General features: G+C 41.4%; 1 protein-coding gene across 23 annotated transcripts in view; it reads left to right on the top strand.

The window, feature by feature from the left end:
* HTR2C (5-hydroxytryptamine receptor 2C) overlaps window positions 1–26,328 on the top strand; it is a 284,555-nt gene that overhangs the window by 209,205 nt on the left and 49,022 nt on the right. For 20 of the 23 annotated variants that reach the window (XM_080365988.1, XM_080365987.1, XM_080365985.1 and 17 more), the window contains one exon: window positions 7,731–8,373. In XM_080365988.1, coding sequence (XP_080222114.1) covers window positions 7,989–8,373 — 385 coding nt within the window. In that variant the 5' untranslated portion in view covers window positions 7,731–7,988. Of the gene's footprint in view, window positions 1–1,083; window positions 1,231–3,925; window positions 3,985–7,730; window positions 8,374–26,328 lie in introns of all 23 variants that reach the window. The other 3 variants (XM_080365980.1, XM_080365979.1, XM_080365984.1) reach the window with 3 other exon arrangements.

Genomic DNA, 26,328 nt, shown 5'->3' with positions numbered 1-26,328 from the left:
ATCAATGAGGTTGAAGCAAAATCTGAATTTTAATTCATTATTAACTCCATATACAGTGGTAGGTAAATATCCCATGCAATTATAAGGATCCCAAAATATATCTGCCAAGGAGGCTGAGGGATGCTCAGCTGGTCTTTTTACAAAGATGAATTTCAGCCACTGAGGACATGCATATTTAAAAAAATTAAATAACAAAAATTTTAAAAAGATAGTTTATAATGACAGCTACACATAGAAAATATGAACAACTATGGTGTAATCATTCCAAGAACTTAGGACAGTGTGATGAGACTCAGATTTATTCTGTTGTAGTATTTCTGTGTGTCTGAGCTGAGAGAGTGAGTTTATCATTGCAGGGAGTGGCAGAGTATCTACACCTTCTTATGAGTTTCCCAGGTGCTCTTTCACCAAGGGTAAATAAAAAATAAGGACACTAGTCTTACTGCCAGAAGGTAGATTAAGATCTCCTGCATGTGCTTGTATTGCCTTGAAATGTCTGGAAAAGAAATTAATGCCTTTCTGACTCAGTATGTGGGAAGATACAGAGAGGGAAATTAATGCTCTTTGGTTTTGGACAGAATGGTAGTGATTCATTATTATGACCCTACAAAATACCATTACTTGAGTTTGTGTCTGAGGAAACCCATTTTCCTCTTCTTGTGGAAAAAATGAAATATTCTTTTTGCGTTTGCAAGTAATTAAATAGTTATTTTCTGTGTTGGAATTAAAAAATAGTGGTCAAAAGCTGTGTTTGGGGAGGTTTTCCTGAAGTTTTATGAAGTGTTTCTTACACTGATTTATCTCCAGTACCTGCTGGTAAAACTTGCAGAATTTCTTGCAAAACTGAAGAGGGAGTATTGAATGCTTCCTTGGAAAAAGAGTCCCTAATCAAAGTGCTAGTAATATGGTCCCCAGCTCAAGAGTGGCTCTGGAAAGTATTTAAATACTTAAAAGTAGACATAAGCACTTCTCTGGACTGCATCTGCAGTTAATTTTGAAGTGAGTGTCTGCAGGATAATCAGTAGGTTTTGAATTTTCTTTTCCTTCTGAAATGGCTGTGAAAACGTGCCTCTGTGTTGACAGTGCATGTATGGCTTTCGAAAGGCAGGAAAATTTCCTGATGCTCCCAAGTGATGAAAATGAATTGGGGCTTTCTACAGCTGCCACTTTTCAGAATACACTTGAACCATGCATTCCTCAGACGCCTGTGACCTCACCGCGGGACCAGAGGTGAGGACTTGGCATCGCTATGTGCATCTCCGTGCTGTGACAGGGACAGGTATTGGTGCAGCTGTAGGGTCCTGGTCCCCACATCATGCAGGTTGGGGTCCTCGTGGTTGTGTTCTCCCACCTGGGCACGTGGTTTTATTTCTGGCCTTGGGGAAACAAAAGGCGACAGGATGTGCTGGTTTTATCCTGAGCACAAATAATAGGGACAAGCACAGGGTGTGTATCCAGGGATAGGAGCTCATAAACATCCCCAGGTTGGACAACTTTGCTCAGAAGCAATTTCTGATTCAATTGTAGAATAATTTAGGCTGAAAAGGACCTCTTGAAGGTCTCAGGTCCAACCCCATGCACAAGGCAGGACTAACTTTAAAGTTAGATCAGGTGTCGAAGGTTAATCCCAAAGGATGGAAATCCTGTGGTTTCTCTGTGACCCACTTCCCTTGCTGTGATTTCCTTTCTCTATTTTTTTTCCTATTTTTTACATTATTTCCTTAGATCTATCACTGTGACAGTTGTTTTTTGTCATTTTGCTGTGCAGCTTTTGAAAGAGTCTCACTACCTTCTCTGTAAGCACCAGCAGGGAGCTATAGACAGCAAATACATCCCCATTCAAAGCCTTTGCTCTGTGCTGAAGCAAACCTGATGCTGAACCAAACACTGTATTTAATGTGCTTAGCCCCAGTCACCTTGGTGGTCTCCATTGGACTTGCTGCGTTCTCACACACCGTTTAAGAGTAAACCTGCACAGAAACAGAGATGCATGTTGGCACTGCTACAAAAAGGAGCAAGATGAGTTGCAAGTGCCTAAAATACAAAATTCTGTAAATATAAAAATATGATTTTATTCACTTACTAAAACTAAAGGGGCCCTTGCAAGGGTGTCATAGAAGATGTATTTTAAAGCAACCTTCTGTTCCAAAGAAAAATGAAAATGAATTTGGCAATGCATTAAAAAAATAAATTAGTAAAGATGCAAATAGCAGGAAATATGGAGTTTAGAGTGAAGAATGAAGCCTTAAATCTGCCTTCTTGAGCCTAAACTGTATATCCTCTTATATAATTTAAAATTATTTGCTATTTCGTAGCGGGCTTCACGGAACTGTAACAATTTACATCATCTGACTGTCTGGCTCAGATAGTTGTGAACTATCTGCAACTGTTTTGCTGTCAAAAATTGCAGTACTTGCAGTGCAGTTTACTCATCTTCAGATTTATTTTTACCCTCATAGAGGTCTATCATCAAAGCCAGGGCTGAAGGAAAAACTTTTGATTTAAAAAAATGTTTGATCTTTAAAAACTTGTTGGCTTTCATCTGCTTATCAATGAAATGTGAATGCGACTCAGGGAATTGAATACTGCTGATAGTTTAGAAGGAAACAAATCTCTTTTGCTCACTTCTGGCCTTTATGTCTTTGACAAGCCTTTGGACATTGCTTGTTTTTCTTGTGGGGAGGGAATTGCCGAAAGTCATCGCTTTTGATCATTAAGTACTTTTGCTTTTTACAGCAAGACTTACCATGAATTAAAGTATTATTCTCCTCTGAGTCTGCCTGAGACTCAGGTTCTTTTTTTGGGGCTAAATTGACAATCCTTGATTTCTTATCCAATTTCAAATGCGTGTTGTTAAAATTCAGGCTGTGACTCCCAGAGAGTTATTAAATGATATAGGAGAGCACAGGAGCTCTGCAGTCTGTCCAGAAGAGGCAGGATCCTGGCTGGGGGCCGGGGAACGTCTCGAGTTCTCAGCAGGTGGCTGACTTTCTCCAGGAAAAAAAACGTTCTGAGCTTTGAAGGGTAAAACAACTAAAGACAAATGCATTTAATTCAAAGGAAAAAATAATTGTGTTTATTCTGAGAAAGGTTGTTTTGTTTGCTTGTTCCTTTTAGCAAGAGTAATGATGGTAAACACTCCCAAAGGCACGTGAACCCCCCAGTGCCCAACCAGTACAGACTTATGAACCATTGCAGCTTTTGTTTCCCTTTGACTTAGCCTTCTGGAATACCTGAACACTTCAGCACACCAAACTCTTGCTTTAAATAATTCATGTGTTCTTGATAGAAGAGAAACAAAAATGTTTTTCTGCCTTCAATTTATTCTAAACTGGACTTAAAGACTGAAGTTAAAAAACGTGCCCAAAGAACTCATTACTCACTTCTATCAGAAAGCAAGAGTGGCATAGACAAGAACTTGGCTTTGCTTAATGCTTAAATTATAATTTTAAGGACTGTCAGTAGTAGATTGAACTGGAATTGGTGATTGACCACAAAATTCAATATGTGTGCTTTGAAGTTAGCTATTGGAAAAAAAAATCTGTGGTAAGCACAGCTTTTAATTTAAAATTGTAGAGATATTTCTTAAATACATGCAGAATTCATTAATGAAATGTGAATTATTTTTCTGGTACAGTGATGTGCTTAGAACACTGCAGCTGAAGGAATTAGCGATGAAGTTTTACCTTTGGAGACTGAGGGATGCAATGCAAAAAAAAAGCTGATGACTTCAAGCTAGAATCCATGTAAAATAATAATAAAAGTATTAACAAAACTACAGGATGGTTAATTATGACAGTGGAGCCCAATCCTGAGCATAGCTGTAGTCAAATTTCCACATATCATTTTTCTAAATGAATACGCAGAATGCTTCCTCTATTGATGTTAAGGCAATTGAGAGTTTTGTTTCTTTTTAATGTTATAGTCTTGGATGAGACCTATACCACTTTTGAAGACCCTCATGATCCTGGTGTCCTCTCCAAGGTATTCCTGCCAGTACAGAATCTGATGCTATTCTGGAATGAGTAACAATGGTTCTCCAGGCAGTGAAACCTGAAAACAATAAATAAAAGCAGTGGAGTGAGTCTTGGTAAGGACTCTGGCGGAGTGTTTTTAACAGGAATGTAGTAGAATAGGACCAAAACCATTGGCTCAGATGTTAGACGCCTCTCTTCTGTGTAAAGGATTTTTTTTCTGTTTATGCCAAGGTAAGAGGCAAAGGCCTGTCGCTGTTTATGCCAGACCTGATGATGGTTGAATTTAGGGAACATCAAAATGAGCTGTCATGTTATTCTGGTCTGAGAGTTTGGCTCTTCCTTCCTCCATTTCCTGGGTGCAGGGACCTGGTTGCACCTGGGGTGGCTGTCAGTGGCACTGGGAACCAGAGCTGCCAACCTCTTTCTGGCCACCGTCAGGGACAAGTGACATACAGAGCAGTTCCAACACCTTTCATCCATCTAAACCAGGAATTTGGGGGCTATAGGATAAGGCAGAACTCTGCCAGTGTCATCGCTTTTTCTTCTACACATCTCTCCTACATATGTACCCAGTTATTTTAGGTATTGCATTTCCATAAGTGCACCTGGAAAATGCTTTGTTAGGTTTCTCTGTGATTTCCTTTTCTTTTCCTAGTTCTCTATTAGCACAAAAACAGTAATGGCTCACTTCACATGTCACTCCAGGTGATAGACAGGTGAATGGCCAAGTTTTAGAAGAAACCATAATTCCTTCTAATAGCAAAGATGAAATTTGGAATCTGAGATTAATTTTTACCATTATAGCCCTAATTAAAAAAATTCAGTTTCTCAATATCGTATCATAGTTCTACCTCTGCATGTGGAACATGTACATTTTTAACTACTGACAGGAGTGTATGGAAAGGTTTATTGAGAAATCTGTTAGACTTTAGAAAATGTAATTTTCTTGCTGAGAAGTTAGTGTGAACCAAATTTGCAGAATTTACTTTGTGTAGAAAGCATTTTTCTCAGTGTCTCTGCGTGTGTTTGAAAAACTGCTCATTTAGAGCAATCAAATGAATTTTGAAGTCTCCCTTTCTCAGGGAGACTTATTTGTCAGGCTTTCCTGACAAAACCAATCTTTTTCTCCTGACGATTATCTAATCCAAAGCAAATTGTATTTGGTGACTAGTATAATTTTGGAACCCCATGCCTGGTGGGACATTAGTAGTCAAATAGCATACATTTTATTTTTAATAATAAAACTGATGAATAAGCAAGTGATAATCCATCCTACTTTTTTGGTTTTTTTTAACTCCGTGTTCTGATGCAACATCATTCATGTAAGAAAATGTTATTGAAAATACATTTGTGAAATGCAAGAGAGAATGACCCTACTGACCATTTCAGAATTCAGTCCTGAGAAAATTAGATGTTTTTTATTCAGAAATCTTATCTTGCAGTTATGTTGCTTTTTTTTTTTTTGGGGGGGGGAGGAGTTTGACGATCTAGAGTTGAAGCATCTCCCTGCTCATGTTCCTTTGGCACTCCCAACTAGCATGTGCCAGGAACATCAAGGTCATTCATATCTATGGCAATAGCAGGTAGCACCACCCTCACCAAAGCCTCTGAGAATTCAGGTCTGGGAAGAAGTAAGACCAAGGCTGGGTATCCTGAACCCAGGATTTAGGTATGAACTTTCTGCTCATCCTGCCAAAGTATTACTGTGGCATGATCAACAGTGCCCAAGAGTCATGGAGCCAAAAAAAAGTTTCCAGAGTCCCAGAAATTCCCACTGGCTCTAATGGGGCTATCTTGCACAGCAAAGGTTGTGCCACAAAGTTGCCTAGTGTCTCCTTCACTGTGGAAAGGTGATTTGGAAAAATGGTTCATTTTATTCACAGCTTTAAAGCAAAAGCTGTGTTTTGGGAGAAAAAAAAAAAAACCCAAACAAAAAAACCCCAACAAACCCAAACAACCAAACTCTGAAGTATTTTGAAACTTTCTAGAGTTTTTTTTTTAGACCAGCTAAGTTGAAAAAACCGACGGTCCAGTGACAACTTGTTAATTCATCTGCATGTGCAGCTGCAAAATTATTTTCTATGTACATAGTGCAAAACTTCTTCCTAAATATGAGGTTTAGAGACCCTTTGGGAATAATTAACTATAATGCAGAAGCAAATCTGGGTTCATTGTACACACTGCTCATTTACAAAATGTTTTTGTGCACAAAGCCCATTAGTAAGTTTCTAAAACCTTCATGAATGTTAAACATTTTATTATAGGACTCTGAGCACTTCTTATTTTGCATAAAATCTAATGTAATCCCATGAATTAAATTTAGCTTTTGATCCCTGTACAGCAAATTGCTGTGTCACATGTGTGCCACCGTGTATTCAAGGGCTAAAATCTGGCTTTTATTTAGTTAGTTATTTAACAGTGATAGAACAGCTCTTTTCCTGTGGACTACACAAAGAAGTTGAGGATATGCTCAAAATAAGTTGCATGCCATTGATTTTATTCTACTTGATGGCTGACTTCCATACAGTGTGGTATTTTTTTCTGTTGTTCTGCTAGCTGCTTTCCTTCTGTGCTTTTGGTCCTATGCTGCGCGTGATGGTGAGGACCCTGACTCTGGGAATGCAAAGCAGAGCTGCTTTACTACTTGTACAGGATGGACAGTCAAAATGATTGCGTTCCTGAGGATGTGATTTAGCCAGGATTGGGAATACATACCTTTAGCCTCAGTTGGGGGTAGGCATGTGTCTGAAGTTAAGAGTATGTTTAAACTGCTGAATTAGGTCAATGCATGAGGCTACTGGACTCCTTGCAGGCGTCAGTGTAATGCTTTCTGGCCTGTATTACATGGGCAGTCAGGGGCTGCAATCTGACTTGCCCTTGCTGTCAACTAATTTGTGAAGGAGCATAAATCATGCGAGATACTCTGAGGAATATCTGCTGACTGCGTGAGGATTATCCTGCCAGACGTGTGTGTGATGAGGGTGCTGATGCTTGCACATGGGCAGTAGTCCTGGGCAGCAGCCTGATGGCACTGGGCTTACTTGGCCCAGCTGTGTGCTTGTGGTCAGTGTGGAAGCAAGGCAGCACAAAAATGGGTGAAGAAGAGCAGAAATAACTGCTCAGTTTTTACGAAAGTTTGTCCTTTCTCTTCATTTAATTCTATTACCTGTTTGGGGAGATTGACAGCATAGCATCGTATAATGTTACCTAATATATATTGCATCTTATTCACCATTGATTTCCCAATAAATAATAAAAAAGATGTCTTCCTTAGTATAAGACAGTCAATCATCAACATCTGAGGGTTTTTTACAACACCTGCGCTTTATCTCAGAATATGCAAAATATATCCAAACCCTTCCATTTAAGGTGATGGTTTACGCAGTGCTTTGGCTGCGTTGTCTGCATTGGTTGGGATTTCATGCAATTACTGTTTTACACACCAACAGAGTACCTGTGAAGTGGCTATCAATTGAAACATATTTTGCTCTTCAGACTTGCTTTTGCAGGTTTCACAAAACATTTAATTAGCGATAATCAGCTTTTAACCAACCAGAGCAGGCTGATGTGATTCTCTCCCTCTCTCCCCCATAACTGTAGGCATAGTCTGCACCCATAAGATAAATTACTTGCAGTCTGGAGAACATCCTAGCCAGCAGGAAGGGAGAGAGTAAGAATGTCAGTTGCATGGAGATAAAGAAGGTGATGTGTATACTGTGATTTCAGTGAATATACTTTTTCTTTCCTTTTCAGGATGGTGGACCTGGAAACCAGCTGGAGATTGCAAAGTCTCCTTTCTCTCGAGGGTGCCAGTCAGCGGTCATCTTCCACCACACCCAAGGAAACCAGAAGAGCTCCACGCTAACCTCTGTAAGGGTTGTTTCACTATGGAAGATCAATTGATTTTCTGGCTCAGGTTTTGTGAAGTTCAGCATCTGCCTTGGACCCACAATTTGGAAAAGGGGTCATCTCTGAGGCACGGTTAAGAGACAGAAAAAACAGTCCCAGACGATGAGCACTTTAAGTAGCCCTGGAATATTACTCAGCTTAACGACAGTGTCTGTTACGCTGGATTTTAGTTTGCATGGCGGTCTGATGGCTTGGTCCTTAAGCAGTAATTTGACTCTGAATCAGAGTTTGTCTACATCTGATCCTCTTAATGCCTCTGAGAAGGGCGAAGTCTCTCGGATGTCCGTGAGGGAGAAGAACTGGCCAGCCCTCCTGATCTTGGTTGTCATCCTGCTGACCATTGGGGGGAACATATTGGTAATTATGGCTGTGTCCTTGGAGAAGAAGTTGCAGAATGCTACAAACTTCTTCCTGATGTCTTTGGCGGTGGCAGACATGCTGGTGGGTATCCTGGTCATGCCCGTGTCGCTCATTACAGTCCTGTACGGTAAGTGGCTTCCCTCCTTGTTTGACTGAATGCTTTTGCAGGGAATCCCGGGCTGCAGCAATCTGCTTTGTCCGGTTTTTCATGTGCTGGTAGCTTGGGGAGTATCAGTGTGGACTTTGTCGTGGGTCTGTGCTGAGGTTCGTGCTCTGCTGGGTGAAGGTGAGGCTCTGCTGGGAGCAGAACTTGTTTCCATGCTGTTGGAAATGACCCATGAATGGTACCAGCATCAGGGTGTTTTTTTTTGGCTGAGGCCACTCGGAGACACTGCAACAGTGAGTCAGCTTTCACCTTCTGGTTGGGCTGCCCCAGAATTAGCTGGGACACAAGAGCTTAGGGAAATGTCGAGGAGTGTGGTTTTGACTGACCCAGCTCTAAGCCAGGGCAGAATCAGGCTTCGAGCTCCCACTGCTATCAGTGGGGTTTGGGCAATAATGTGGTTGATAAAGGAGGTTTGCACTGGTAGATTTGGCTTTCAAATAAAAGCCTTCACTCTTGGCATTTATACCTGAGCTTGCCTTGTGCCATTCAGGGGCTCATTTTGCCTTTCTGTGCCTCAGTTTACCGATCTCTAACATGAGGAAATGCCCTCTGTTTCAAAACTCTTTGAGATCTTCATGTATAGGTGTAAGCATTGATTTCTCCCCTGCCACATTAGGGTCAGTGTGTTTGCACTGAAGTAGGGTGTTGCTCCTGCCCTGAAGTGTAGAATCACTGTTAGTACTTCAAAGGAGTAAAATATCACACACACCCAACTTTCTTGTCTGTCTAAGACCCAGAATCGTTTTTTTTCCCAGTATGGTACTAGGACTCTCCATCCCTGGATATTACAAAGGGGTATTGTGTTCACCTCTATATCTCTGATCATCATATTTATGTATTCATGTATCAAAATAATATGTTACATGTGTGTTTACTAGATAGCAATAATTTTTTAAGTCTGTTTTCAGATTTTCTTTGAAAAGTATTTTAATACTGGTATTTCTTGGAAACAAATAATGCTGTTTACTTACTTACAAATTTGATTAGAGATTGGTTTACTGTCCTATAAAGTAAAATGTATAATTATTTATGTGACTCTTCACTTGCCTAAATGATTCAGACAGAGATTCATTTCTAAAACACGTTGATCAAGAATACATCATTCCAAAGCTTATATAACTTGTCTACAGTGAGTTAAATCAGTATGTGATTCGGGTACAGAGCTAGCCACTGAGATCTTATACATAAAACCTTTTATTTTGGGCTGTCAGAATATTTCCATCTCTAAATCTTCTCTGTGTTACAATGTGTGTATTTTATTTTTAGCATTTTACTCTGGCTCCCTGGAGCTGGAAAGGGAGCATGTAAATACTGAATTATTTGGTTGACCTGCACTTGCATCAATTCTGGGTTACCCGGTGACTCTGAAAAGGTGAATTTATGGAAGTGATCTTCCTACATCCATACTTTCTGAGTCTTTGGAAACTAATGGAAATGGATTTTCTGTTCTGTCTAGAAAATTATTGCTTAAAGTCGTTTAAAGGTGTAAAGCATGCTGCATATTTAGAGGCAAGTAAATATCATTGATCTGAAGAGGAATTGTAATTATTCCACTTTTCTATCAGAGTACCAGTATTAGCTGTTGATGGCCCAAACATTTCTCCGCAGGCAAATGGCACTAAATAGATTATTATTTTTTTTTTTGGCAGAAGTTATTATTTCAGAACACGCATGGAAAATTTGTGGAAATATTGTGAGAAATTAGAATAGCTGCTATTAATTCAGAGGAGCCAGGAGGCCACTGGAGCTGTGCTGGGTGCTGGCACGGCTCCCTTGGGCCAGCTTGGTGGCCCTTGCTGGGCTGGACCAAAGCAGGCACATTGCCTTTAGGCTTTGTAGGGAAGGAGGAAAAGCTCCATTTGGGGAAAAGAGAGACTCAGAGGACCTTGTGGACTGATTTAAATAGGACTCCTGTGAAATTACTCTTCTATATTATTTAAGGTACTAATTTTGGAAGCAAGCAGCCAGGGATGTGCCACCCCAGCAGCAAGGAAAGAAGGCTGCCGGAGGGAGTAAAGGAAGTCTATCCCCTCTCCCAAGTGATTATTTGCTAATTCATCCTGAAAATAAACACTTGGTATGATACCCAGAAGTTAAAGGGCACGGGTTGACTGAATATGTCTGATAGAAGACCAAAGGAAAAAGACTGAGCTTGTCAAGGGTATTGCTCCACTTGAAATCCACCATAACATGTGGATACCCGTTTGTGGGCCTTTAGAAAAATCATTTAGGGTATAACACTAACAAGGCCCATCAACAACCTCAGCATTTGATGGTTCACATAAATAAAACATACATGTAACAGCACAGAGGAAAAGCTGGTTAAACCGTTAAACCTGTCACTCATCACTACATACATCTTGGACCAAATACAGCTGTGTCTTCCTCGGCTTCATGTGTGCTGGAGTCATCAAGCATTTCAGAGTCCTACACCTACTTCTAGCTTTGGCAGGGACGGGAGGCAGGTATCTTGTGTATTATATTCAGCTTGGTGAACCAGTTCTTACAGCAATACGAGACAGCAGCAGGAAAGGCTCTTGGCAGAGCCAAAACATTAACAAATGCTGTTTTTATAATTGACAGCCTCCAGACATCCATCACTTGTTCCCTAGTCTGTTTAATCTAGTAGCATCTCTGCACCATTGCATACACTGGTTTTGAGGAAAAAAGATGTCCTCTTGGGTAACACAAGGTTTCTTGGCTTAGTTTCCTTTGAGCTGTAGTTTTTGGTCGGAAGGTCCTTCTTACAGCAGCCTGCAGGCTCTTTGGATGCCGTGGTGGCCAGCAGAACAGGGCACTTTATTTTGTTGTCTAAAAGCTAGACATCAGAAAATCCAAACACACACAAAAGCTTTAGTGGGTTTTGTGTTCTGTTTGACATGGTAGCACACAAACCAGTAGCAGTGATTAAGGGGACAAATATTCACACATCAGCAGAATTCCTCTGAGAGTAACTGAGATTCATGGTCATGGACTACTTGGAGACATAACTGTGGATGTTCAGTCACTTTTACTCTGTATATTATACCCTATGCATTCTATAGTCTATGTATTACGACACTGGACTCTTTCAAAAGCTGCCATATGCTGTACAGAGAAATGTATGCAGCATATCTCTTCCAGATCGGTAGAAGTCACTTTTAATTTTTGTAATCTGAAAGGAACCTTAAAAAATACATATAATAAATAGAAGAGAGATGAAGTTGCTTTTAAGTTTCCACATCAGCTCTCTCAGTCCCAATGATAAATTCCAGTTTGCAGAGTAGGTTAATTTCCTTACTTTTCAGCTAATGAGGTAGATGAAGTAGATTTCACTTCAAGCATAACCAGAAAATTGAATAGACACCCTCCACAAAGACTTCTGGTTTTCAGTGGTTTTCTTAATTAAAACAAGAAAAAACCAAGTTGTCAGTTAATTCAAGAATCTTATTACAAAGGAAGGGATGGCAGGATGCATCATGCTGGATTTTTCACAATTAGTCAGTGTTCTGATATATTTATCAATTAGTCTTTCTTAAATTTCTCGGACTAATCGGTGAGTTGCATTTGACAATTTAGAACATTTCCCATGGCATGCAATTCCCAAAGAACTAAACAGATTAGTATGCTAATTAATCAGCATGTACTGGGGAGAGTAAATGAGAAATTAACACTGGGTTTAATTTCAATGGAGAAACTTCTGATTAATTAAAAATACTTGTGTGATAGGGCATCACGTATTCAGCATGTAATGGAGCTTCTGACAACACGTGGAGATTGTCTCCTCACCCTGGAGCATCTTAGGGACAAACAGTGGTGGGCTTGCGTTACTTCTCGTGTTTATGGGCAGGGAAGAGAGGGCTGCTCTTTGGCTACTAGGGCTAGTGGAGGAATGTTGGAGGATCTCATCAGCTCTGTGGAAACTGCAGACAGTACTAAACTTTCTTCATCTTAATGAAACGGGTTCACAGCTGCTAACAAGACGCTAAAAGCGTGGCCAACAAGTGGCCAGCACACTCATCTGTGACTCCAGGTGCCCAGGCTTCTCTCTTCTCTTTGAGTTTCAAAAAACACTGTAAAGCTGCAGCCCAGTGCAGCTTCCAGGAAGGCTGGTCTTAGAGGCAGCATTCATTAGCCCCAACTGCTGGAGCAGCTGTACATCCAAATTATTGTTATTATTGATAATTATGATCATTATTATGTGGCGCTGAGCACTTGTGGCAGACTTTGCTGCTTATTCCCCCTTCGGAGGGGAGAAGCAGTGCAGTTTAGCATTTCATGATATGATACTCAGATATCTAGCATTTTAAAAATCTTGCCAAATCATGGCCTTAGCTGCATCTTGACCACACCAAATTCCAGGTGGCAGTTGCATTATTTTCAGAAATTATTTTTCATGCATGTTAATTTTAAATGCATGAGTTTCTGTTTGTATTGGGTAACCACTACAGTTCATTCTTCTGCTGGACTTTGCACAGATGGAAACACCTAGGTTGCTTGCACTATGTCATAAACTCAGAGATGGGATTATTTTTGCTCTCCCGTGACACCTTGTAACTGGGATGTCTGCAATGAAAGTTAAATCCAACAGCATGTATTACTTTATCTTTTACTGTCAGTAAAATCCATTGGCTGCTACGCTGTGTTCATCCAGCAGCATTTATTTTCTTTTGAAGTCCCCACAGCTTTCTTGTAACCTCAGCTAACTTGAATAATTATGCGAAATCTAAAAACATACTAAGTCATCTTTCACCCTCTTTCTAGCTTATTAGATAGATAGAGAACTTCAATTCAGATATTGAGCATCCTGCTACTGAATTTTCTCCACAGGTACAACTGCCTGTTTACCTAATATGACAAATGGGATTAAGTTGTGGCATGTCTGTGTTGCTGTTGGGAAAGAAAACTGTACGGCGTGCCCTGGATCCGTATAAAAGCTTCTCTTCTGTTACACAAGGTTTAAATTGAGCTTAGAGTGAGGGGATCTGGGGGAATACTAAATAGTCTCTTGGATATTCTCTGTGCACCATTGAATATGGGTCCCTGGTTGCAAAAAATTTTGAGGCAGCTGAATGTTAAGTGGCCAGATTTTCCAGAACCCCTGAAAGTATTGCACCCTACAAGTGATGCTCTGCTTGATCATTTGGAAACTGCATTAGGATCCTATGTAGCTTTATCGTGCGTTGGTGGAAAACTGGTGGCTTCTGGTCAAGTGAAAGTCAAAGGCTGAAGACCTGAAATCAGCACAGGAGCTCAGGCCTGGAGAGGCTGATAATACCTAGCAAGAGGAGGGAGTGATGCTACTTGCCCTTTCTCCGCAGTGATTAACTTTGATCACTTGTACTGTCATCAGCCTCTTCCAACTCACTTTGGGTAGAAGCCTTTAGCTTTTAATTGTTATATTTTTCTCCATACACTTGAATTTCTTCTAAATTTCATTTCTGATCTCATCTGAGATTATCCATACCTTGGTTTTGGCTTTTTATCTTGTTCATTTTATTTTTTAGTTAAATTTTTAATGTTGGACTTTGTACAGCAAAGACTGGAAGCTAGACTTGTAGGGGAAGTGTCAGCATCTGAGCAGTGCAAAGCACTTTAAATGAAGACCATAGTGCTCTGTAGCACTTCAGAGTCATCCTCTTGCTACTGTTACTAAGACAGAATTGTTTTTCAAAATTGTCACAGGAATTTAACTTATTCTAGCCTTTTGTTATTCTTTCTCATTATTTTGATGTGTCTTTTTATTGATGTCTTGTCTGAAAATCTCCTCAAGGTTTTTGTATTCTTTTGTTATGAGAGATGAGAAATCAAATGTGATATTTGCAGAATAGCACCAATATGAGATGGATACAGTCATTTGGACTTTTTTTTTTTTTTTTTTCCTAACTGGTGAAATTCCACTGCTTCATTTAAGGAGTGGCCCATCCCCAGGGCTTTCTCAACAGGCAGGTTGTGTATGACACTAGTGCAGTGTTCTCCATTGAGATAAATACTTCTTTGTTAATATAATTATTTAATATAATGAAATTAGCATGAATACCTTATCTTTCTTTCTGTCTTTCATTTTCTCAATTTCATAGAAAAAAATCTCCTGGACACTCTTCTGGAAGGCATGTTGCAGTCTTGCAGTAGCTATGCAAAACAAAAATTGTTGGGGGAGTAGAAAAAGGCTTAGTCCTTTGTGAAGGTGGGTTGAGGTATTTGATTTTCTTGTTGTCTTCCTCTCCAAGAGGTCATGTAACAATCCAAAGAGAATTAAGAATATTGGATGGGCCAGGAATGAAGAGGAAGCACAAATGGTGCCAAACCATGGATACAGTTAAGTGACAAAAGATGTTCATGTGGGCACAGCTACTCCCTGATAGAGAAACACAGTGTTTAAACTTGTTTTTATTTTCAGTGAAAATAACATGTCACTAGTAACATCTGTACTGATTGTTCCTGTTGCCTGGGAATGTTCTTTTGACTGAAGCTGCTTCTTCATACACTCCTTTCTAAGCCCCTTTGAAGTTTCAGTCCTCGTCAGGTTAAGAGAAAGATCAAAAACTGGTCAGCCCATAAAACTGGAGAAGGGTTATCTCCACCTCCTCTACGATGAGCTGCTGCTGTGCTGTATAAAACCAGACGCACAGACAGCACTGATGGTGAAGTGCTGGTCTAGGAAGGAGGCAGTGAAAAGTTTCCTGGTCAAGCTTATGCCTTGGCTTCCTTTCTGCTGTGTTTATCCTTTTGAGACAATACATGGATTTTGGTTTCAAGGCTTGCAAACAAGGGAACAATTCATAAATAAATTATATAAATTAAAGGAAGCAAGTCATGGTCGTCTCTGCTGCCCGTTGTCAGTTAAGAGGTATATTTTAATTATGTTAAAGCATTGCTTTGAGTTGGATTTGACTTCTGAGTAGTGTCTCAACCTAAAGTTGGGTAGAGCAGGAAGTGCTACAGAATGCACTTGGCTCCTCTGGAAAGGAGTTTTGCATCACTCCTAACATCTGCAGGATCTGTCTTTCTTCTAGTAGATTAAATTGTAACAGCGTTCAGTATTTGATCTGCCATCACTTCTTTGGGCAGATGGTAATGTTCTCTATCAGTAACTGAGCTGTTTTTTCCTGTGTGCGCTGCAGCTGCATGGACAGATTTAGAAAGGTTGTAACTTTTAATATAATAGGAACCAGCCCCATAAAAATTCAGACTTTAGTAAAACCTTGGCTTGCATTGTAAATTCCTCCTAAAAAAATTCTGTGGGACCCACTGTAAATCTTCTGTATGGAAGCTCTTTTCTTTCCCTCAGGACAAATTCGTTCCTTTCTTAGCAGGCCTCTGTGCGGGAACAGCAGCTGGTAAATTTTCAGCATTATCATGGCAAGCGGGACGTGACAGCCAGGAATATATTTCAGAACACTGGGAGGGAGAGGAGCAGGCAGGGTTTGCTGGTAGTGCACCCCAAGTATCACCTGAATTGCATCCTTGGAGATCCTGTGCCCCACAAGAAGGGATCGCAGGCAGCTCCTTGTGTCAGCAATTTCCCCCTTTGACAAGACGATTTGAGTCTTTCCTCCAACCCTTGGGAGAGCGCACGGCCATGCCAAACGCCAGCCAGTGCCATGTGTGCCATGTGTAGGGGCCAAAGTCAGAGCAAGTATCGTGGAGCAACCATGCATAGGTGCAACCAACTGTAACTATCACCTGGCCTCCGTGATATTTTGATATCCATCTTACCTGCACGGCCATCTGTCACCTGAGGTAGGACAAGTGAACTGTATGTTAATAACTGGCTATAATGAATGCACAAGTGTCCCTCTTGGGCTGTTGGCAAGGCTTGATTAACTCCGGTTACGGATATGAAGGTCACGGTCCACGAGGCGTACAGCTCTGCGCTTGCTTTCTGAAAATGAATGTTGTTATTCTTCATCACATGCTCTGGAAGTGAACGCTTTACTCGGTGTAGCTCCCTCTCTTCTGTAGCTGCTCTGCTGTAGCTTGTGGGAGCATAGAGCATCACTTGATGCCTTTCACCGCAGGAAAGCGGGGAGCAAGGGCCTCTCTCCGGCCACTGCTCTGGAAACACGTAGCATGCTAGGCAAGCGTGTCGTGGCAAATAAAACCACCCAGGGTGCTTTTGTCTAATTACATTTTTTATTGGAGCTTTGTAGAAGTGTATCCATGTCTACAGCGCTTCTCCTGGGAAGCTGGAAGAGGAATGGGATTATTCTCGTTGCTGGTGAAGTATTTTTACAGCATGTGGGAGTCCAAGTCCCCATTCTGCCAGCTTCATGATGATCTGTTGCACGAGAATTAAACACTTAGCCATAGTAACATAATAATCACTGGGCGTATCAGACTGTATTTCAAGCTATGAACTCTTGTCTCAAAAATGTGTATTTTTTAACTTAACTCGATCCCTGTGAAAATCTTTGAAAGTTCTCATGCTTATTGTAATGCTGAACAAAATCAAATTTCCAACCCTGTAACGCTGTGGAGAATCTCAAATGCTGTCCTTCAGCATGTTCAAACAACAAAAGCCACTCCAGGGCCATGAAGCTGTGGGATCCAGTCTGCCATTTGCAGGTGTGTGTTGGGAGCTGGGCAGCACTCTGGAGCCTTCAGGAAACAGGAGATGGTTTTGGTGGTCAGCAAGCACCTTCCCTCAAAGCAGGAGCTCAGCACGTCTCCAACAGCAATGAAGACAGCTATGCCAGAGCTCCCAGGATACAGTAGCTCACATATTAGCTGTTTCCTACAAACTTCTTGCCCATCACTTCAGAACTGCTTGGGTTCACTTGCAAGTGGCAAGCCTTTCTTTGAGGAGGAGAGCGGAGGACTCCTTGCCTTAGGTCTTGCTTCCGTACTGTTGAGCTCTGGATGATGTAGCAAAGAAGGGGATTTTTCCCCAGCATAAATCAACACCAGCTTGAAGAGAGAGTTTGAATGACACCTTTCTAACCAGCTATGGGTAGGACCTGGAAGTTTTGTGCCAGGTCCTTATGACTAATTTGAGCTCAGCTATAATCCACACTGTGGAGCATCAATTTATGGGACTCTGAAGACCAATTTCTCCTGTCAGATACCGAGGCAGAACTGTTACTATTTAATTTTTTACCACCTGCCTCTTTCTTGTTATTTCTTCGCTCTGCGCTGCCTGTATATCATCCAGCTCTGACTTCAGCCTGCTTCTCGGTGTAGGCAGAGGTATTCTTTATTACCCTCCCTGTGTTCATTAACATTGACAAGAGGATCTTGTCAATACGTCAGCTTCAGGAGAAAACACCAGTGAACAATAAACATTTCACATTCGTAAACATGCTTTTTTGCTCCTCCTAACCTCTTGCTGTTAAGCGACCAGCTACTCTGCCTACTGTGGGTTAATGGAGCTTTTAGCCTGTGACCTGCCAGGGATGCTGCTGCTGCCCATGGAGCTGGGGCTGCTCAGGCCAGCACAGAACACAGTACAGACTCTTTCAACAGCTTCTGTTTCTGGTGGCTTCCATCACGAGGGCTGGTCATGGAGAAGGCTGCATGACTACTTTCTGTTGGCTGCCAGAGCATTTATTGATTGCACAGCCTTTGAATCAGCTTGTGTTAGATTTAATTAACCAACACTCCTCCGGAGAGGTCAAGGGGCATACCTCCACGGAGACCCCGTGTAAGCACTCGAGCAGGGTGTGCTTGAGCAGGCTGGGGGGCTGTGCCAGCATCCCAGCCTGGCAGTGGTGGGTGTCAGGTGTGAGCAAGCTGCGTGTGCACCATCCAGTTGTCTTGGCATGTTACAGCACTGCCAGGCTGAGAGCGAATTCTGGCCTTTTTCAGGTGAGTGTGCTTGTGGCCCTGATTTACGCAGGTAGCAAGGGATGCTGCTGGGACTCATTGTTTGCCCTGTGGCTTTGACAGACGTTTTCACAGATAGAGCCTCTTGCAGAAAGGCCTGAACAAAATCAGTTGTGCTGATCTGGAAAATGCTGCATGGAAGTATGAATCCATATTTCTGAGATTAAAGGTGAGCCATGAAGTAGAAAAGTCTGTCCTTTCCTCCCCTGCCAAATGTAGAAAAATTAAAAATGGGAATGCAATAGGACACCCTGGATTTTATTTTCTAAATGTGTTCTTGCCACCTTTGTTTTGATCAGTGGCAGCAGGCTGCTGGTAGGTAAAGTAGTGTAATTATTTTTTCCCCTTGTGCTTACAGGTGGATCTAGGGAATGGCTTCCTACAAAATGCACCAGGGGAGATGCTGACCATGCTAAAGTCACTGGGAACATTGGCAGCAAGTTCAAAGAGGCTAGAGCTTTTTCCAAAGCACTTGTCTGCCTCCTCCAATTCTCTTTACACCCCTCCAGCCTGGTCATGACTGAAGCTCTTGGCATGACTGTGGCAGCATCCTTCATCTAGAAGGGTCCCAGATGTTTTGCCACTCTCCTCTGAGTATAAGGAAATCTATTCTGCCACTGCAGTGCAGCACCCTTTGTGGCATTGCTGTTTATTACATTTCAGCACCGTCACACAAAGCACGAGCGGCTCTCCTGTTAAAGCTTTATGGTACATATAGTCAGAGAAATGAGCTGGTGTTTGTCCAAGTAAGATGACCTAATGTTGTGCAGTGTGAAACATTCAGCTTAGCACTGAAATGTGTTCCCAGTCTGTGCAGAGTGTGTACATCAACGGGCCTTCACTTGCTTAGTATGGTTTGGGATTAAAAGCTTCTTGTGATTGCCTTTGTATTGGCTTTGTGAGGCTGGTTCTCACTAAGACACCTCTCTTTTCCTCTTTGTTTCCTGCTGGAAAAGGATTGAACTCCTCTCTTCTGGGCTGGCTAGGACTGTTGAGGTTTTTTGATTTATTTCATTGTGTTTGGTTAAAAAATTAGAAATTTTATAGAGGCAGAGGAAGCAAATTCACCTTAGAGAAAGAAATCATATTTTGCTGAGCAACACGATCCAAATAGGAAAATGAAATTGCAAGAGATTCAAAGGAGAGTTGCCTGATCCCACAGGAATACAGGAGCAAAGAGGACTTTCTGACTCGCTGTGTCCGTGTCCTGTTGTTTGCTACCAAGTATTGGTAAGACACTGAGCTCCTGCAGTCATATCTCACATCTTCCAGAGCCTGTTTCCTTTCAGGTCTGCCTGCTGTTGGGATGCCAAAGCCAGGATCTGTATGTGTCAGTGTGTAGCAGCAGAAAGCCATGACAAATCTCTGAGCACCTTATTACAAAATCAAAAATTCAGCTCTTTGCCAACCTCAACTTTCTTGCAAGAAGCATGTTTTTAAATAGAAAATCCTAACACTGCAGTGTGAAAAAAGCAGAGTCTTTACGTACCTTTGTACTTCAGAGGAAGCAAATGTGCTTTGCAACTTTCCTTCAAAAGCTGATGAACTGGGCTGCTTCCCCTTTGCAGTTTTACCCAGGGGAACCTGTCATCAGTATTTTCTATCTCACAGCTTCACTTGGGCATAAGAAGTCATCACTGGGTAAGTTAGGCCCATCATCTCTAAACCATTTGAGGTTGTGGTCTCAAATAAAGCCAGAAGCAATTGCTAACGGGAGCAGAAACATCCCATATACAATATTTCTGTAACAAAGCCTTGGTGGGTGCTGGCTGAGTGGAGGCAAGATTTTTGCACCACTTCCAGCTCCACAGCTCAGCCTGATATGTGTTCTCACCCTCAAACACACCATGGAAGCAGCTCTAGGTAAGCACAAACCACGCAAAAATATCAGCCAGACATGTCAGTGAGGATATTTCCTTGGATGCAGCCCCCATGAATGTGGCAGAAAAGACCGGCAGAGTGCATCTTTGTCCTCCTCCCAGGTTCTTGAGAGGTGAAGGGAAATGTTAAAATATTCTTGATGATTTCAGTGGATTAACTCCCACTTACACTGGTTGAACATATGGCCTTTAGTTTTCTAATTTAGACACGGCATGTATACTGCATCCAATCAGGGAGCTATTTTTCATATTTAAGACACTAAATTGGACAGGCATGTCTTGCCTGCCTGGTGTAATTGAGAACTGCCCATCCAAAATAAATCTTTTATATTCAAGTATGACTCATTAGAATGATTTTGAATGGCACACATTTAGATGCTGTTATTTGATGCAAATAAAGATTTAGATCTAATTACATTTTTTATTTCATCCTTTTGCTAAACATTTTGGAAAGATGCAACAGGTTTCAAGACTCACAGGGGTGTAAGGCCCCCAAAACCTGGAGTGTGTATAGTTACATTTCTGTTTTACAGGGGTACTGATGCCAGTTTAAATACAGGAGTGGTTTTAATGCTGTCAGTGCAATCTTCTCATGCCCAATTTGCTTCCAGATCAGTGAAGCTAAATGTGCTTTAAAATGCATGAATCTTTGTTTACTTTTTATGACAGGAGCCTGTTAATCCAGTAGTAGCTTTGTAAGCGCATTGCCTCATTGTAATTAACTTTTATGAGTTTAGCTGAAAAGAAATATAAACTTACATGCTTTGTAGCAAACTAGAAATTGATACAAGATAATGAGAAATGCAGAATTGTTATATATAAAAAGAAAGACCCTATGATGATAAACTGTTCCAGTGATAAATTTGCTGCTTTATAAAGGTACCAGGCGGATCACTGAGATAAGAAATAAAATGAAGGCAGCTAATGTGTTTCCCACAGGCAGATTTAGCCTCATCTGGAAGGAGGAACAGCACCACCTCTGGGTGCTGGGGCCATGTGAGACACGGCCACCTAGAATCTTCCTTAGGTATGTTTAATCCCCTATTCTTAAACTTCAATTTTAAAATCAAGAGAAAGGATTTAACCTGAATTGCAGACATTTCACCAAAATTTAGTTTATTTTAGACTGTGTCATTGTGCATATGTATTTCCCTGTAACAGCTTCTTACAGGGACTTAGTTCCAGTCTAGGTGCAGCTTTGCAAAACTTACCTGAGTTTGGCTTCAGCTGTAGCTCGGACCTCCCTGGCTCTCACAATCTGTTTGCCATCTGGAGAAAGACCCAGTTAAAATGTGCACTGCCTCTCCAACCACACCATGAAGCCTGATGCTCAAGCAGCATCTGCTCAGTGAACCGACATTTGCTTCTATTGATTTTTGTAAACAGTGTGATTGTTTTATTTAAAACAAAAAATTTGAAAAGCGGGGGCGGTGAAGAGAAAGGAATAGTAAATTCCACGGAACAGCAGAGCGGAAAGGGACAGCAACTCCTCTTAATCTTTACCCAAACATTAAATTAACTTAGGAAAGTGGGAAACAAAATATTCTCTGTTTAGAAGCACCTCACATGTGACCTGGCATTTAAAATAGAGATGAGACCACAGCAGGCTGGCCTGAGCTGTGACAAAGTAGTGCATCTCAATGGCTTCATCTGTTCTGTCCATCCAGAACACCCCTTACCGGTTATTACTCTGTTTTCTCTTACTCTTAAAAGCCCTTGCTTCCCCCCCTAGAAAGTGACTGCAGCTAAATCTAGCAACACTTTCACATACCAAGTGTCTAGAACATATTATCTCATGCTAAGAACTTGCTATCTACTGCAGCTAAATCTAGCAACACTTTCACATACCAAGTGTCTAGAACATATTATCTCATGCTAAGAACTTGCTATCTCTTCTCACTCACCCTAGCAGAGTGAAACTAGGATGAGGAACTAGTTAGTAGCGTGTGTTTCTCAGCACTTGCCAACGAGCAGTTATAATTTCCAGGGACGGTCCTACTTGTAGTCTGATGGAAAGATTAGCATACGGCTCATTTTCCCATGCTGGCTGCAGATACTGGGGAACATTAAGGGGAAACGCAGAAGGACTCCAGGGACGGTCAGCTGTATATCTGTGCTCTGTCTTGACTTAACATAAAATTGCAGAACTCTTTGATCCTTGTTCTCTTTGGAAATTATGCCCTGTATTCACTCGGGAAGTCTGTTGTTGCATGCAGATAGATGCCTCGCGTCAGTGTTTTGCTGTTTGGTGTATTTGTGTACATCCTATCACATTTGTTGCTTTTACTGTATTGTGTTATGGGCAGCATTTTGTGAAAATAAGATGATTTCTTTTCAGAGTAGGATAACCTTAATGCTCTTTATTTATGAGATTAATACAACAATATCGTAATTTCTTGCCTAAGGGCTCAACCTGAGTGATGGTGACATGCCAAGACTCTGGGGAACAGACTACTGCATTTTTAGAACAGGTGCATGTAATGGGCCAACCCAGCCTTTGAGCTCAAAAGTATGGAAAAATCGTTGCCTTTATGCAGGCTAGTACATATGTAGACAGCTGCTTCGCGCAAAATGGCAAGAAATTCAGAGAAGCAAGGTGAAATCTCTGAAAAGCACTAAGGTATGCTGTAAGGCAAATATGTCAATGTAATACATTAGTTTGAATTATGAATGTTTCCAGGATTGGGTCAATTAACTCAGAATTAACTCAATTTTTCTTCTACTTCCTTTCACATCTGTCTGTTGAATTGATATTATTAAATTCTACTCAACAAATTATGATTTTAATACCTCTCTCGAATTCACATGACATATCCCTTGAAATTCTGGTTCTATATTTTTCTAATATTCGTTAAAATATGTGTAAATACCCTCGTAGGTTAGTTCACTTCCCTGAGACCTAATGGTAAGCGTAGCATCCCGCGTTGTGTTTTATCAGCACGTGCTGGGAAAAAGGCTATGATGTGATTCATCTGCTTACGTGGTAATTAAATGGAAACTACATTGATAGAAGAGGGGCCACATGCCAGTTGCTCTGCCTTGCACTAATTTGCACGCTGCCTCACTGATGCAATACAACCCCTTTCTGAATGGACAACTCACAAGAGAAACAGAACGGATCTTCACTAGCCTTTCTGTGGAAATTGTCATTAAAGATACTGATGAGATAAGGGGAGAATTTGTGTGTGATGAGCCTGTCTCAGAACCTAGGCTATGATTACCAATATGTGCTATATCAACATTTTGGTTTTGTGCATTAGTTTCAACTTACACATCCCATTTTTCCTGCTTCTGTGTTTTCTGGTTGCAGTAAGCCTTGTTGTTGGAAAACTTTACTCTTCCTGCAGGAGCTCTGATAAGCACAGTGACAGCAGTGGGTTTAGCGAGTGGTTCTCTCCTCCAAGATGCTGTCTTGGTTCCTAGATGAAAAAGGTGCAGGACTACGAAGTTCAGTGAGTGATGCACAAACATGAAATACCTAGTTCCTTTATCAACTCTTAGGTATGAGATTTTATGGGTAAGGCAGGACGGTTGATAAGATTCTGTTGATTGTCTTATTTTTTGGGTGGTTTGATTTCCATTCCCGTTGACATGTTGGCAGCAGGCTCTCTTCTCCAGCTGTGCTGGAGTTATCGGAACAGACCAGTTGTTACCCTGACCAATCCATTTCTACCTTCTGATGTATAATTTTTTGGGGGCTATGTTTATTTTAGGTAAGTTTTGAGTGTTTTGCTTGTTTTTATAAATGCCTATTTGCATCTCCAATCAGAGGCAGCAGCTGTAGCAAAAGGTCTTGGTGTTGTTGAGATATGGAAATTGTATGACAGGCTTTTACCATACCTATTTGGCACCCACTAGGATGCAGAAGACCGTAAACATGTATCTGACACCTATGAATATTGATGGATGGGTTTAGGAGGCAGCAGAGCTCTGTCCTTATGTCTGCATGTTTGCTCTGAATGGTAACTACTTGTCACTCCACTATTTAAATTTTGAAGTTTTAGGTAAAATTTCGAATTCACCAGTTAAGCTTCTGAGGATTCCTTCTGATGAGCTGATCTGAAATGAATAGAAAGAGAGGTCGTGTTTTAACACAGCAGAAGCCAAAAGTCATGAATCTACTGTTAACATATAGCTAGCTGTCTCCATCCAAGATACACAAGAGAGAACAAGGTTATTTGATATAACAGGGCAAGTTGGTGTTGACAAGCATGAACACAGGATAAATGACTTCCAAGTTGAAGTCCTTTAAATATACCCTTTACATCTTACTTTACGTACTTTCCATAATGATTTTTCCAAGCTTTTTCTAGTCCATATTGGGATAACTATCTCTTGTATCTTGGGAGTGACTAGTTCTACTACAGCACCCATGTTACTCATTTACATTTACTAAATCTACAGCAACACTTATTTTATGACTTTTTTCTAGACTATGTTAACACATTATTTTATTATCATAGTTATCACTGGTTTTGATTTGTTATCAAGTGCAAGATTACACTGTAATAATAGTAGAGCCATGATAATAAAATAACATTGCATTTGATTACAAAGCAAAAACAAGTCTATCAAAAACCCCATGGTATAACATAACTAAATATCACTTCTTTAGTTTCCTCTTCCACCTCATGAGACCACTATAATTTTCTGGGTAATAGTATTCTTTCTAATATATCGGTACGCCCACACTTCATTTATTCACATTAAATTAAACTTCTACTTCATGTTAATGGAACTTACAATAGGCCTACAATTTCTGCAAAACTCGAAAATAAAGGAGTACAAAAGTACCCAGATGGCGGTCATATGTGAAGTTTCATTTTGCCTCTGACATTACCCATCTGGAGCACGTTCCACACGGCAAAACATTGTTCTGGGAAACGGGATCACCTTGTCCTGCCTTGCTGTTTCCATCACAGACCTTCTCAGGGTTCAAAACTGCGTACCTGCAGCATTTGTGACATAAAGTCGGGCAGGATTGATGTTGCTGCCTGATTGTTTTCTTTGTGGCTGAGGGATGTCACCTGAATTCCAGGATGTGAGGATGAAGGTACATGTGTTGGCACAGTCTGAGGTGTTTCTAAATCTTTGGATCTGTAAAAAACAAAAGCTGGGCTGAGTTGACTCTCACATGTCCTCATGCAGCAGTTTTACAACGATCTGGTATCTTATAGGCTGTAAATGCTGCAGGATGAAAGCACCATCATTTAAGATTAAATCTTATTCCAACTTTAAGTCTTTTCTAGTAGACTCTGTTAATAGTGAGTGGGTTTACTTAGTAACAAGTTGTGTACAAAATGCTTACAACAACGCAAATCCTTAGCATCGTATTATGTGGTTTTACAAGCTGTTGCTTGGGGTAAAGGGCCGGTTTAAAATCACGCTGCATTAGGCTGGTTGAGGGTGTATCAGCTCTGCCAGGCAGGCATGGGGTCAGTGGGGTACAGAAGCCCCATGTTTCTCGAGAGGGACAGTGCAGCTTCGGCCACGTGCAGCCTTCCCAGACCCCTGCTTTCCCAGGGTTGCTTTGGATGCTGGTGACAGGGTGACCTGCCCTGTTCATGGTGAGGGAGCTTGGGATGAGCCAGTCTTCTCTTGAGTATCATGCCCAGGTGGGAGGTTGGTTCCCAGCTAGGCTTGAATGAATGGAATCCTAGGGGAGGGCCAGGAGCTGACCCTCTCGGCTGTAGCCCTGGCCGCCCCAGTGAAGGCAGTTAGCCTGCAGACCTCTGCAGGTGAGAAAGGGAGAAATACTGCAACGTGCCAAGGGGAGGTCCACAAGCCGCCTTCTCTCCGAGGCTTAATGTAGAGACATCCCCGGACTGTGATTCTGTCCATACTTCCCCGCAGAGATGTTCAATTAAACATGAGCCTTTAAACTTCATAGTTTTTTGTGGTGATAGAAGTGGAGCAGGTCACGCTGGGGGATCTCTGCTGGCGTCCATGTCCTGCAGGTGTCTGGGCTGTCTAGGAAAGCCTCCTGTGCTGCTGACAGAGAAATGGGCTTTCCAGCAGGCACCACGCTGTCTGGCTTATCTGCTGCTGAAGCTTCCAGACTGAGTCCTGCTGTGAAAAATTATTTTCTAGGCCTGTGAAAGGAACGTCTTGGCTTCTTACAGTTCGGCAAAACGAGGAAATGTCTAAGTATCATGGGACAACGGGGAAAAGCTGAGGACAGGTGGGTAATTAAGTCTGGCTGTGGAGGGAAGGAAACTGCAGAATTTGAAAC

This window comes from Falco punctatus (assembly GCF_963210335.1).
Source record: "Falco punctatus genome assembly, chromosome: 15".
Lineage (NCBI taxonomy): Eukaryota > Metazoa > Chordata > Aves > Falconiformes > Falconidae > Falco > Falco punctatus.
This window is presented reverse-complemented; position numbering and strand designations above follow the sequence as displayed.